We start from the raw sequence: 14,935 nt of genomic DNA on the forward strand, positions 1-14,935 counted from the left end.
CAAGTAAATCAATTCAAAATCACATTTATTGTAATGAGGCAGCGTTCAGATATAATACAGAAATGCAATTCTCTGACATTACTGAAAAACATAAACCTTTTGTTATGCAAAAATGAAAATAGAACATATTCTCTTGTTAATAGCAATTGAAACAAGTGCTGTTTTTCGTGAATGCACTTTCAACAAACAACTATCTGCTGCCTGACTTGCTGGGTCACTTGTGTGTTTAACCGTGGGGGGGACGGCCCCCTATTCCGTTCCTCTGCATTTTTTTCATTGCCCACTCAAGGCCTTTTTGCAGTGGCCCATCATACAGTGCTTTTACCAGCGCGACGAGGAAACAGGGCAAACCCAGATGGAGGTGGGACATGATCCAGATCAGGAAAATCCACATGAGGATCTTAACAAGCAGGAGGACGGAGAAGGTCAGGCAGCTGTGTGAGCTGAGCCACTGCTTTAGGCGAATGATCCTCTGCCCAAGGTCAGCCTAGGAATAGAGAGGTGTGTGTCAGTAGAGATGGATGGCTATAGACGAATCCACAGAGCGCTGCCCTGTAGTTGCAGTGCCGCTTGACACCGCAGTTATGATTGCCGCTTCTGTGGATTCGGCTATAAAATGAGGTTATGCAGGCACATTCAAATTCTAAATGTTCCTTATTTCTACAAAGTCTAAAGTAAGTCTTGTATGTCTTTGAAGATTGCCCCAGCTGTAACTCAAGAGAGAGCAGATGGAACCAAATGGACCCACAGGGTTCATTTGGTTCACTTTATACTGTATTTTGGAGTGTACATAGGAGTCCCCAAAAAAATTCGGGTGGGGGTCCATGGCTAACCTGTTCAGGAACTTCAGGTGTGATGGGGGGGCTCTCGGTCTTGTCTGCAACCGCTGCACTGGTGCTTCGTCTGTTTTCAACCTTCTGCAGTGGTGGGAAAAGTACTCACATTTTATACTTTTATAAAAGTATTGATACTGCAATGTAGAAATACTCTGTTACAAGTAAAAGTCCTGAATTAAAAATGTACCTGAGTAAAAGTACAAAAGTATTGGCATAGCAATGTTTTCTTGATGCCTTGTGAGCTTGTAAATCTGCTATTTTCAAATGGAAGTGGTTAATGTTGTAATAATCAAAATCTACAAATGAACTACCTTTCAAATAATTTTTGTGGAGTAAAAGTATAATATTTGGATCCGAGTTACTTGACACCACTGACCTTCTGCACCTTCTGTTTCTTTGGTCGTGGTGAAGCTGCCTCCATCATCATTGTTTGTCACTTGTGTGCTGTAGCCTACTGAACAGAGATATAAGCAGCATAAATTGCAAAGCTGTTGAAATGAAAATAGTTGGCAAATAAGTCCTACTACAGGGCTTTTTGTATTATCCTCTCAACAATCATTGTAAACCGTACTTCTGTACCAATTGCAAACAGTCAATAAAGTATAATCAATCAATCAATCAAAATAAATGAGCTAGCTAAGTTACTAACTGGTGTCATAGATTTATAACACAAATTTGGCTATCTATAACCATAGAGTTATGTCTATATAACAGCATTAAAAAGGTTGCTAAACATGCTATTATTAACCCAAAAAAGTAGCTAACTGATAACTAACTTACGTTATATTTCCGGTGTTAACGTCCAAGTGAAGGTGCCAAATACGCAGTGAAAATATGCCAATAAACGGTTTAAACTTTAACGGGTTTAATTTGTTTTCACAACACCAAAAGGATTATTAGTTTGGTCTTGTATCGATTCAGGTGGTTTCTTATGAATACGTTATTATGGTGTGATGTGCGTATAACAATAATAAAGTAATATTTAATAAGTTTTGACTGTCGCACCTGATATTTTGTTGGCACCTGTCTTGACTTGTTCAGGCTAATGTACCCTCCCTGCCGAATGGGGGCGATATGATTTGATTCAAGCTGTCTGAATGCAGCCTTAAGGTGACGTCACACGCTCGTTCTGAAGCCGGTGTCCCGGAAACGGCAGATCTACAAGCTCACAACGCTCCGCGATGCGACGTCTCGTGAGCTTGAAGATCTGCTATTGTCTGCGAGCGACACCGTCGTAGACAAAGTGAAAGCTCTTCCCAGGCAGCCTGCCTGTCGTACATCCCATCCCATCCCATACAGTGAAAATATTACACTAAATTACGAGGACTTGATATTGCTCGATATAAATAGATAGATTGGCTTCAATTTAACAAGCCGCGGGGTCTAGCAAGCTAGCCATGCGATGCTTCAAATAGCTTAGCAAGCATGGTTATCATCACTATCAGTGTCCAGTGGGATTGGGAAATCGATATAACCTGCTGATTTTGCCTCGCTGTTGTTGACAGGTCAAAGTTCGTCTTTTAGCCACGCTAGTATGAAGGTATAGTTTTATTTAAGTACCCTTACTATTTCATGTGTTTTGTATGTGTGGGTAATTGTTGGTAATGTGCGCGGGGTTAATAGAATATCGTTTTACCAAACTTCCGCATAGTATGCAAGGATAGTATGAGAGTGCTCACTGCTCCGGACCAGTCAGTCAGGTGTTGGCAGGTGTTTTTTCTTCAAAATTAAAACAGGATTTATTCTATTGATAATGACAATTAAAGTAACTGAAATGCACTTGGCATACTTGAGGCTAAATCAGGTAATGTTTAGGCTATATTGTATTTGTATATTCTGTTAACAAAGGGGTTTTATTCGTTTAATCGTGCATATTGCATATTATGGGGATGTCCATATCCCTACATTCTTTGATCTTAATTTTTTATTTTGGCCTACTCAAATTTTGCATCCATGGACCTTGGCCATATTCTTGCCATCTTGTTGTGCTTACATAGTTTGTTTGTTTGTTTCTTCTTCTTTCTGTCTGCCTGTCTGTCTGTCTGTCTGTCTGTCTGTCTGTCTGTCTGTCTGTCTCTCTCATCTACATTTGTTTAATATCCTAGGCCAAGCAAAGATCCAGCTGCCAAGTTCCAGTGGAACCGTGTCCAAAAGCCCCCTTCTGTTCCCTTGACAGTGCATTGTGGAAAACCTCATGTGCCAACTGAAGAATGGCAAGGTTGAGACGCAGATCTTGCATCACATTAATTGGCTTGGTGCTGCTCACATTCATAGTAACGGTGGTCTTAAAGTCCTTTGCACTGCAGGATTCACCATTTGGCAACTCTGACAGTCTTCAACCGTTCCCGGAGATCAGAGGAGTTGTAAAGGATGAGACTCAAGTTAAGAAAGAAAACAAGGCTGTCGATCGGACAGACACTGCTCACTCAGAGAATAAGGATGCAGAGCTGGAAGCTACACTTAGGAAATTCTCTCCTCCCAACTACAACATCCATGTCTTCTACTATACCTGGTATGGTAACCCACAGTTAGATGGCAAATACATTCACTGGGATCACCCACAGCTGCCTCACTGGGACTCCAAAGTGGCCCAGGGATATCCACAAGGGAGACACAGCCCACCCGATGATATTGGGGCCAGCTTCTATCCACACTTGGGGGCTTACAGCTCCAGAGACCCCTCTGTTATTGAGGCTCACATGCAGCAGCTGCGAACAGCAGCGATTGGTAAGGCGATGTTGTTCTACTTTGTACTGAAATTAGATTTCATGCTGTTAGAAGTTTTTTTTTTTACATACACGGTACACGCTGAGCGCTGACATCAATTAGGTTCCCTGATGAGTAGTCACTGATGCCCCCTTTTAATGTTTCTTTTTCTTTCTTTTTGCTAGTCCATATACCTGGGGATGTGAGCACTCAAAAAGCACTTTGGGTTATGTGCTGTGTATTGATTCTGAATATTTATAGTTTCGAAACTAATTTTGTGAAATACAACAGCCATGTTTTCCTGACTCAATCTCTACCTAACTCTGACAGTTAAACACACATACAGTGCGGCTGAGTGAGCTGCACCTTCGTTTTTCTCTGCAGACACCTCGCCTCATTTCTCAACTTGAAAATGCTTTAAATAATGTACTTTCTGAAACGTGAGATTGCACAGATAAGCAATGTCAGAGCTGCACTGCTCGCTGACGATCTGCTCCATGTATCAATGAGTAAACACACTACTGCTATTAGCACCAAGAGCTACGTTGTGTGTGAGTGTGAGTGTGAGTGTGTGAGAGAGAGAGAGAGAAGCCAGCATCCCATAGCCTGCCTACCACAGCTCTAACCATAATGACAGATCCCACAGCCAGAACCAGATCTCCGGTGTTTACACAAAAAATGGTGATAAACAGCTTACATTTTGGGAAAGTGCAAAACAGGCTTCCTCACTGTCTGCATGTGCTAATCATCATAATGCTCAATGCCCGTGTGCAAGTTGAGATCAACCCACTGAGGAGAACAATGCTGACAGACAGAGGTTTCCTTATTTATATGTAGGATTATTATAATTATAATTTTTCTTTGTATTTCACAATTCTTAGGACGTCCTAGGTCCTGGATTATATATATGTTTTCTTTCTTTTTTAATCTGTTTAATGATAAATCCATTTAGACTACTTTTTCAGGTGTTCTTGCTGTCTCCTGGTACCCTCCTGGTATGAAGGACGACAATGGTGAGCCTACAGATGACATTGTGCCGTTGTTGCTGGATGTGGCACTTAAATACTATATAAAGGTTTGTGGATTGTGTTTGTTGGCTGTCTACTCTGACACACATCTGATGAAATGCTTAAAATATACTTAAACCATGAACATGAATATAAATTTAGACATACAGTATAAACAAATATTCATAATATTGTATTGCCACTGTTGATAATTTGTACAGGTGGCCTTTCACATCGAACCATACCAAGGGAGAGACGAGGCCACAATGTTAGCTAACATCAAGTACATCATTGATAAGTGAGTAATAGTGGGTTGTCATTCTTCTTTTCTTTATTTTATAACTTTATTTATAGGATGTTTCAAGTATAAAGACATACAACCCCACATATGCCCCGCCCTCCCAGGTTCCCTCGTCATTCTTCTTTTGTCACTAACATCAATACTGTCAATATGGGATCCATCAAAGCATCATTTGGTTCCAAACAGTCATATTTATTGATTCAGATATAAAGCAATGATGACAGTTACCTCATGAGCCTATCTGTTCCCGTGACTCATCCTGTTTCAATTCTAATTTTTTGAGATCTTTATTTGATAACTCTTCCCTCCTCAGTTATGGAAAACACCCTGCCTTCTACAGACACAGGACAAACACTGGGAAGCTTTTGCCTTTTTTCTATGTGTATGACTCCTACTTGCTGAACTCTGAGCAGTGGGCCATACTGCTAAAGCACACAGGGAGCCACAGCATCAGGGATACCCCGTATGATGCCATCTTCATTGCCCTGCTGGTTGAGGAGAAACACAAGAGAGACATCTTGACCGCTGGCTTTGATGGAATCTATACATACTTTGCCACCAATGGATTCTCCTATGGCTCTACACATCGTAATTGGGAGTCTCTTAAAACATTCTGTGCGGTCAACGATCTGATATTTGTCCCTAGCGTAGGCCCTGGGTACATTGACACGAGTATTAGACCCTGGAACTTCCAAAACACCCGAAACCGAATTAATGGGAAGTACTATGAAACAGCACTGAGTGGTGCCTTGAAAGCCAAACCTGATATCATCTCAATAACATCTTTTAATGAATGGCATGAGGGGACTCAAATAGAAATGGCGGTTCCCAAAACAGGTCAGACTGTGTTTCTAGACTACTTGCCAAACAAGCCATCAGTTTATCTGGAGATAACTCGCAAATGGGCAGAAATATTTAGTGGAGAGCGCAGGAAATGGCAAGAATGATAGTCAGAATGACTGACAGACAGGAGGGGGGGAAAAGTGGGGATGCACCTGCCACCGACACAAGTTTTTCTCAATTTCGATACGATAATATTTTGATATTTCCCGATATCGATACCCGTAGGGCTGTCACGATTATGGCATTTTACATGATGATTAATTTTCTCTCAAATAATTGCGATTAACGATTTAATTGTGTTTTTGTCGTTGACAATTACATTTGTTTGGCTTTTAGGCTTTGAATTACACATGATAGATATGACACATAAGCTAAATACACAAAGAAATCGCTGACATATTTGACAACTTATACTTAAAAAAGAACATTGATAGTGGAAATAGCAGATCTACAAGCTCACAACGCGTCGCGATGCGACGTGTTGAGAGCTTGTAGATCTGCTATTTCCACTATTTTTGACATGGAAACGATTATGACGATTATGAAAAATAATCACGATTAGACGATTATGTAATAATTGTGACAGCCCTAGATACCCGATACGTACAGTAGGCTACATAGCAAGTTTAAAAAAAATGCACCACCTTTCAATTAAAAGCCATTTATTAATTGTAGGATAGGCTTCAGTGCAAAATGCAATGCATGGCAACTCGTGTCTCGTCTCTCGTGAGACAAGAGTGGAGGAGCAACAAAAAAAGTTTGCTGGATAAGATTGTGGGATATCGCTTATTTAATAATTAAATGCTAAAACGTTTGGTTATGGGCTTAGAATTTTGTGATTATATTATATATTTTTAAGCCAGAGACCTGTTTTGTATTTTTTTTATCGTGTCCGATATCCGTTGTCCGATACATGAATTAATTAATTAAGATATGGTATCAGTACATCCCTAGAAAAAAAGCATGAACATGGTTATAAGATGACCTAAGACAGAATTATGTGCAATTATGTTTTGCTCTTGAAGAAGTCACTTAATCTAAAGATCACACAGATTTATTTATTTTACTTTACATCTAGGCCATGCAGTGGTAATGTCTAGGTTTCATCACTGATCTAGATTTCCTTAATCAACAACAAGCATAAACTGTGCATGGACATGTACATTCTGAACCTAAAAATATTTGCCTCCATAAGATAATAAATACACAAATAAAAACATCTGTTTTTGTTTTTTGTTTTTTTTGTTCAGAGGAAGGTCTTGCTAGGGCTGTTAACTTTTGGCCATTATTGACTTTGTTTTCTTTCATGTGTCTTTTGGGTGACACTGGTAGTGGCTCCCATCTGAAGATACAGTATATTTGAGTTAACATGCCAGTGCCTTTTCTTGCTAAAGCCATACTTGTCAGGAAGGTGAAACAAAAGTCTATTACTGATTGAGAATGAGAGTAAGTGTTGTTCAGCAAGAGAGACACCAGAGAGAGAAGTTATGCAGGCAAAAGGGGCATTTTCTTATCAAAGCAAGGGGCAGGTGCTTTGGCACTGCATGGTTGGCATACTGTATACTGTATGTGCCTCTCAGATGACATTTCAGAGAAATAAATATTTGTATTTGAATTGAAGTGTTGTGATATACATGAGGATTGACCCACACCCCATCTGTACATAATCTTGTAACTTAAACACTCTGTGTAAGCATAATACAGTAGATATGCGTTAACACCTCTCTACAGGCCCATGCCACTGTTGAACTGCCCTCTGCTTGTTAGATCATGTTTTTTATTTGTCCCTATTACCTATTTTGTCTCTATCCCATCTTGCTTCATTTATACTTATCTATTATGACCTCTTCCAGTCATGGAGCCAATTGTGCAAAGGTATACAATTACATTACATGTCAGTCAGTATATTCGTTGAGTGTTTAAACTTAAGAACACGTGTGTGACACTGCAGTGCTGTCATCTTGTTCTCAGAGCTGGTCGCTTTGCTTGCAGAAGCACCACCTACTGTATGGTAGAGATAGGATCACACAGCCCTAAAGCAAGCCCGTCTTCTTGAGATTCATCTAGGACTGCCCACAACAACATCCTCTGTGATGCGAACAGCCACGTCTGCGGGACAGCCCAGGACAAATGTCAGGCTGTCCAAATAGGCTGCTTCATCATGTCCAGAGCCACTGTCAGAATTATGTCCATTAAAGAGACAAACCAAATCTTGTTTGGCCGAGAGAGAGAGAGAGAGGATCGAGAGAGGATGAGAGAGAGCATTTTAACGTGATGCGTTAAAAATGCACCACCAGTGTGTAAATAATTTGAGTCCTTTTTTAAAAATGGGGATCTCTTAACCCCATCATGAATAACGTCTAACATTAAATCATTAATGCATTAAAACACGCGCTGCCTGACGCGAAATCTCAGCATCCTACACACCGAGGCTGATGCTCCAGCCTGCAGCTGCATTGTCGGTAAACAGAGTAAGGTAGCGCATGGGCAGCCAGCAGGGAATTATTCCACATCGCATCACATCCCTGAGCATACATGGCGTCCTCACACACCACCAAACGATGAATCTGGTCTTCAGGGCAGGAGGGGTGTATTAGATAGCGATCAGTCTTGCATCTATTTAGAATTCTAGACATTATTCTTTGCAATAGAGGACAGCGAGAAAGAATAGACTCCCATTGCAAGGTAGCGACCAGGACGATGGATCGGAGCTCATTGAATCTATTCCAACGAATTCGGCCACCGGCACAAACATTAATTCCAGCCTGATATTCCGAATGCCTTCGGTATGTTGCAAGGTGTCTTTGAATGAGAGAACGACCCTGTGAGGAAACGAGACGAAATGGCTTTTTTATTCACGTCTGTCGAGATGGTGAGTGAAATGTATATGGCTATTTTCACTGCACTCCATGGCACAACAGTAGTATAGCCTGTTTTTCAACCAAACTCATCGTATGCTAATTAGAAATCATTGCTATATATTTTTTTCTTTTCTTCTTTTTATTTTTTGCATTGCCATTCATAGATCGTCACCTATAGCTTCTTTCCCGTTAGCCTACAATGAAGGCTTTTTCTATTGGCTATTTGGGTTGGGGAACTGGCACATTTTCCTATGGGATCATTAAACGCTTCCACATCGATTTTGTCACTCTTCGTTGTAGATAACGTTGCTGATGGTGTTTTCATTGCAAATACTTTTGTCACAGCTGTCCTATTATTTATATTGTGCGCGTCTTGGGTGCGCAAAGGGCGTTTTTATAGGTAACATGCAGTCACTGCCAGGCATTCTTATTCTCATCAACTTAAATGCCATATACCGACAATGACACCCATTTTAAGTATGCGCCTTGGTGGTTACCATAGCCTTTTGAAATGACCTTCAGAGCTTATAGTGCCCGAAAATTAATTCTCACCTTGGATGGGATGCCCTTTTGAAAGCCGTGCCGTTGGCCTTCCTTTAAGAATAAAATAGGAACCTGAAATGAAATAATTTCTTATAAATCAGTAGCCTACAATTCCATCATGGCATTGGCATTGCATGTCAAGGCTAAATTAAGCTATTAAAACCACCCCAAGCAATCAATCACCCTTACCCCTTCATGATTGATGCTACCTAATTGTATTTTTCGGTTTTCTCGGTCAGTTCAACCCTGCAGACTACTTACCCATGCGGTGCTATTTTGGTGTCCCAAATATCTCACAATGCATTTGCCAGAACCCAGGCAGTTTGTTCAAAATCTGAATGAAGGCAGGCAAGCAACCATGTCTTATTCAAGTGTTATTTGTTAGTTGATATACAGTTTAGAAATAATGATAAGGAAAAGGAAGAGCACCCTTAATGCTTTTGACCTCACTCACTGCATAGGCTACCTGCCAAAACACACCAGAACTTTTCCATATACAGGTATGTGCAGATTTTATGTCACTTTGACCACAATAGGCCTACTAGCTACTATATAGCATGTTTGCAATAGTATTTTATTTCTCCTTTATCGTATGCATAGATACATTACTACATTGTGTAGTCTACATGCCACATTCTATGCAAAGCAATGAGCATTAGCCTACCCCGATTATACAGAAAGTGTCTTCAACGGTGTAAGAGGATTTGTACCTATTATATGAAAATATTGATACCATAAGAGCTTAAAGGGAGTTAGATTCATCTGACCCTGATTGACAGCATGAACATGGAACTCTGTTGCTAATTCACAGCTGCTTGTACAGTAGTAGCTTATGTGTGAAAATGTCATAACAGGACTACTGTATAAGAAATAGGTCCAGTTGCTCTATGTGAACCATTTTGTAGGTCTAATTAGAACAGATGGATTAAAGAGACTCTGCAGTTGTAATTTATAGCTTTTTCAAAGAGGTATAGAATGAAACAGGGTCTAGCGAGGTCTCTTCTAGACTTGGCATCTCTGTTTGCTTGTATGGCCTCTTTATGCAACATGCAGGTGTGTTGAGCCCCAGAGACTTGGGAGAGTCATTGAGCCTTTCTACTCTCTCCAGCCTTAAGATGGCAGTATTCTCTTATATGTCTGTCAAAAAACAACTGGCATCTTATGTCTGCTTTTGTGGTGTTTACTGTTTATTCTCCATTCTCAATTAGTGAATACGAAAGTAAATTATCATACTATTCATTTACAGAGCAAAAACATATTTGTTGATTTAACTCCTTTTTTAATGTGAAAATTGACCCAATTAGAACATGCATTTGTGTCAATTGGATTTCAACATATGACTTTGTGCCCACATGTTGACATGCAGTCTGTAACCTCAGGGTTACCAATAGGGAATTGCATTTGTGTGCCATTATATGTTTTAAACTGCTGGTTTTTGGTCAATTTCACATTGTTTCACTTTCTTTCTGTCTCACACTCCTCACTTAAAAGTGGCATGGAAGCTCATAAGCTTGCTGAAAACCTGTCAGAAAAAAACCTGGAGTTGATTAAGGATCCTTATTATTCTGCATGCGGTTGTGATCTCTTAAAACAGCTGTGACCAGAAACATTTCCTACAAACACTGCATCACTGAGAAGAATGAGCTCAACGTCGACCCAATGTAGGACCCATGACCCCCGATCCCCACAACTTCTCTAGCTTGGATTTCAGCACAAAGTAAAATCCACCAGGTCTGTATCATGAATATATAAAAGCATATCATCAACGTTGGTAATTTAAATTATTTTAAAAATGATAAATACAAAACAAACGGTTTTGGACATACAAGGTTTACACCCGACAGCGATGATATTCAATTTGACAGCTGAGCTTAGTGACAATGGCATCTACAGTGCATACCCTCCAAGGCGCTGGCAAACTTTATATATTTATAACACAAATCATATTTGATGTTGAATGAAAAGTATACACTATCATACATTTTTAACAGGCTTTCTCGTTTTTTTCCTTTGCAGGACAGATTATGCCATCTGCACCTTTCCACAGAATTCTACGACCCCTTTTGCTTGGCACATTTTTACTGGGATGCTTTGTGACTCTGTTTTTGATGTACTTTAAACCCTCCACCAGCTGGCTATCAGGTCCCATAGAGTCCACAACATCCACAGATGGGGTGAAAACCCTCTTCTCCACCAAGAGTGACAAGAACCTGACCACAGTGCTGGTCTGGCTGTGGCCCTTCGGACAGACCTATGATCTCAGTGTCTGTAGCTCTCTGTTCAACATTGATGGCTGCGTCATCACAGCAGACCGGAACCTATACAACAAGTCGGATGGGGTTGTCATCCATCACAGAGACATCTGCACTGACCTGTCCAACTTGCCACCTCCACAGCGACCATCCTTCCAGAAGTGGATATGGATGAACCTGGAGTCACCCTCTCACTCATCCCAGCTGCCTGGGATCGAAAACCTATTCAATCTGACTCTCAACTACCGACAGGATGCTGACATTGAAGTGCCTTACGGGTCTATTGTGGCAGCGGAGGGCGACGACGACTTTGTTCCACCCAGCAAAAGCAAGCTGATCTGTTGGATTGTGAGCAACTGGAACCCGGACCATGTGCGGGTGAAGTATTACAATGAGCTCTACAAACACATTGAGGTTCATGCTTACGGGCAAGCCTTTGGGGAATACATTTCTGACCAAGACTACTTTCCCACCATTGCCAGCTGTAAGTTCTACCTGGCATTTGAGAACTCCATTCACAAGGACTACATCACTGAGAAACTGTACAACCCACTGTCGGTAGGGACCGTGCCTGTGGTGCTCGGCCCACCCAGGCAGAACTACGAGAACTTTGTCCAGGGGGACGCCTTCATCCATGTGGACGATTTCACTTCGCCCAAGGAGCTGGCCGACTACCTGCTGCTCTTGGACAAAAATGAGGAACTGTACCTGAGGTACTTTGAGTGGCGACGGCACTTTAAAGTGAAGAAGGCCTACTTCTGGGCAGAGCATACATGCCTGGCTTGTGATTACCTGAGAAGGCACAAGGAGTACAAGGCATTCAATAACCTTGACAAATGGTATTGGGGTGGATAATACATCAAAGGGCTGTGCAGTGCTTGCTTTGTGGTTGTGGGCAGTGCTTTGAGGTTTTTATCCTTCATGTCCTCATGAAGGTTCATCTTCGACAGTGATCCTGAATGATGATTTTCTATTGGTTCAGTGGCCCAAATGAGACATTCTTTTTGTAATTTTGTTTCACTTTGCTAGTCTGTCTTTCTAAGCCTTACTTACTTTGCAGTTTTGCATATTGTTATTAATTTATGGTTTCTATTTATTTTTTTATCTGTTACAGTACTTGTTTTTGTTATGCTGTTTGGAATCGTATTTTGCACTTCACCTGTACACATGACTACATTTGCTGCTATTTTCTTTCTTTTTTTAATCATTAGTATGTGTGCTTGACTGGATGTATACCTGTACAATTAGGTTACATACTGTACATGTTGCATTTCTTGCCATTGTGTATACATCATACGTCTTGTCATGAAATTATACAAAATGGACATTGAAATAGTGTTTGCTTGAAGGTGGGAATGACAATTGTTTGATTGAAAAATATTTATGTAATATTTATTGAAGTGAGGCATTATTATGATAAACACTATGTCATCTGTAATAGTGATGCATTAACCTATGCAGTGTTTACTGAACTCACATGTGAAGGTAGTTCAATGGTCAATGGTGTCATCTTACTGTAAAATGTACATATTGTATATTTTTGGAAATATCAGGCTTTCTTTTTCATATTTGTAATGACATTTGCACTGCAAAACTGCAAAACCAACTGTTACCTATCTTTATACAATATGACAGACTGGGATATAAGCTGCTGTAAGGCAAATTATTACTCCAGTAGTTTGGGACACCAGAACAGATGTGGTTAAAGAGAGATTGCTAATGTATTTATTTATTTATGTTATAAGGACAACATAGTTATAATGCCATCCAGGGACGTGCTGGGCCCCTGATTCAGCCCGGGAAAAAGAGTTGGAGAGGCCCACATTGCACGCTATGGAGAGAGATCTCTCTCTATAGCGCTGCTGCTACTCAAAGATTTGCCATTTCAGATGATTAGTGACAAGCCAGTGGGCCAATTACTGTACATGAGTTATATTTCGTCTTTGTCGGGTGGAAACCTTGTATGTCCAAAACCGTTTGTTTTGTATTTATCATTTTAAAAATGATTTAAACTAGTGAAAACAGCCGATCTACAAGCACACAACGCCTCGCGGTGTGCTTGTAGATCTGCTGTTTTCACTACTTTTGTGCAACAGCCTTATATGATGAAGCAGGGCTTTGCTTAGCGAAAAAAATTATACATTTGAAACTTGGAGGTTTTTGCCCGACAGTGACAATTTACTTTGTTGGCCGCCCAGCCCCCAAAATGGAACAAAGGCCGACATTTTATTTTTATTTTTTTCCTAATGGCCGGTCTGGACCGGCCGGGAATGAACCGGCCGTTCGGGAGTTATCCCGCTTTTCCCAATGGCCAGCACGTCCCTGATGCCATCATTCTGCAGTGTAAAGGTCCTCCGCTTCTTCATAATATGTTGCACTCTGATTATGATCTGCAAATGTCTCATAGATTCTACAATAACAATGTGAGCACAATTTAAACAGACATAATATTGAAACCTGTGACCACACAGTCTTATGTGTGGGCTTGTTATGTTCTTCGTTCCCATCGCAATCCCAACACAATCGCAAATATTTATGTACGGTACGTATTTTCAAGCATTTGAAGCAAATATAATCATATGGGCGTTTTGAGCAAGAATTAAGAAATTAGTCAAGCTGAGATCTGCCCACATGTTTGGGAAACTCTTTTCAGAAAATGTGAATTTTGGCAGTGATAATCACTATGGGATTACACACACACACACACATACACACACACACACACACACACACACACACCACACCACACACACGTGGGTGTGTGTGTGGGTGCATATATACTGTGTGTGTGGTGTGTGTGTGTGTGTGTGTGTGTGTGTGTGTGTGTGTGTGTGTGTGTGTGTGTGTGTGTGTGTGTGTGTGTGTGTGTGTGTGTATACAGTATATATGTACAGTGTATATGTATATATATTAGGGCTGGGATGCGATTAAAAAGATTAGTCGAATTAATTACAGGCTTTGTAATTAATTAATCGCAATTAATCGCATTTTAATCGCATAATATTTGACACGAGAAGCATTTTTTTTTCAAGTGAAACACATTTTGTTGTACGAGTGAATCAACGACTGAGTTTTTAAAATCTCGCAAATTTCGCATCCACTGGGCCAAGCAAAGCGCTCTGATCGGCTACTTCTCCCTTTGCGTTTGTTGTCTCTTCTTGATTGGTGCATCGCTATGATCGGTATGCCTGAAACTGAAGGTTCTGTGGTGCAAAAACTAAGTGTGATTTAATCGCGTTAATTTTCTGTAATTAATTAATCGTAATTAATCAGTTAAAGTCCCAGCCCTAATATATATATATATATGTGTGTGTGTGTGTGTGTGTGTGTGTGTGTGTGTGCGCGTGTGCGTGCGTGCGTGCGTGCGTGCGTGCGTGCGTGCACACACACACACAATCTGTCCTTGAGTCTTCATACCATCCTGTTCTTTGGCAAGGCAGAGAAGCTGAGATTTAGTGGGAAAGACTTTACTTTTATACTTTCCTGTTTATTTTTCTGTGGCTTTCTGCAGCTAGCTTACACCACTTACTGTACATCACAATGTGAAAGGAAATCTCATTGTGTACAGAAACCACATCATTTTTCT

General features: G+C 40.6%; 2 protein-coding genes across 3 annotated transcripts; both read left to right on the forward strand.

Annotated features, from left to right (window-relative positions):
* Positions 1 to 2,134: 2,134 nt before the first annotated feature.
* On the forward strand, positions 2,135 to 6,147 carry manea (mannosidase, endo-alpha). Of its 2 annotated transcripts, none has more exons than XM_080750439.1 (5): positions 2,135 to 2,376; positions 2,942 to 3,563; positions 4,508 to 4,617; positions 4,771 to 4,847; positions 5,164 to 6,147. In XM_080750439.1, the coding sequence occupies exons 2-5, from the start codon at positions 3,047 to 3,049 to the stop codon at positions 5,795 to 5,797; spliced, it is 1,338 nt and encodes a 445-aa protein (XP_080606565.1). In that variant the 5' UTR covers positions 2,135 to 2,376; positions 2,942 to 3,046; the 3' UTR covers positions 5,798 to 6,147. The 2 variants fall into 2 exon arrangements, with proteins under 2 accessions (XP_080606565.1, XP_080606566.1); XM_080750440.1 differs by lacking the exon at positions 2,135 to 2,376 and adding an exon at positions 2,522 to 2,640.
* Positions 6,148 to 11,121: 4,974 nt separating this feature from the next.
* Positions 11,122 to 12,204, forward strand: fut9a (fucosyltransferase 9a; the record flags this gene model as incomplete). Its single annotated transcript, XM_080750442.1, has 1 exon — positions 11,122 to 12,204. The coding sequence occupies one exon, from the start codon at positions 11,122 to 11,124 to the stop codon at positions 12,202 to 12,204; it is 1,083 nt and encodes a 360-aa protein (XP_080606568.1).
* Positions 12,205 to 14,935: the final 2,731 nt, after the last annotated feature.

The sequence above is a fragment of the Nannobrachium achirus genome (assembly GCF_963921795.1).
Source record: "Nannobrachium achirus genome assembly, chromosome: 20".
Classification (NCBI taxonomy): domain Eukaryota; kingdom Metazoa; phylum Chordata; class Actinopteri; order Myctophiformes; family Myctophidae; genus Nannobrachium; species Nannobrachium achirus.

Bases quoted from the DNA above. Each gene is read 5' to 3' on its own strand.
- manea (XM_080750439.1), top strand. From the start codon at position 3,047: ATGGCAAGGTTGAGACGCAGATCTTGCATCACATTAATTGGCTTGGTG. The intron at 3,564-4,507 runs GTAAGGCGATGT...CTACTTTTTCAG, and splicing joins GCTGCGAACAGCAGCGATTG to GTGTTCTTGCTGTCTCCTGG. The intron at 4,848-5,163 runs GTGAGTAATAGT...TTCCCTCCTCAG, and splicing joins ATCAAGTACATCATTGATAA to TTATGGAAAACACCCTGCCT.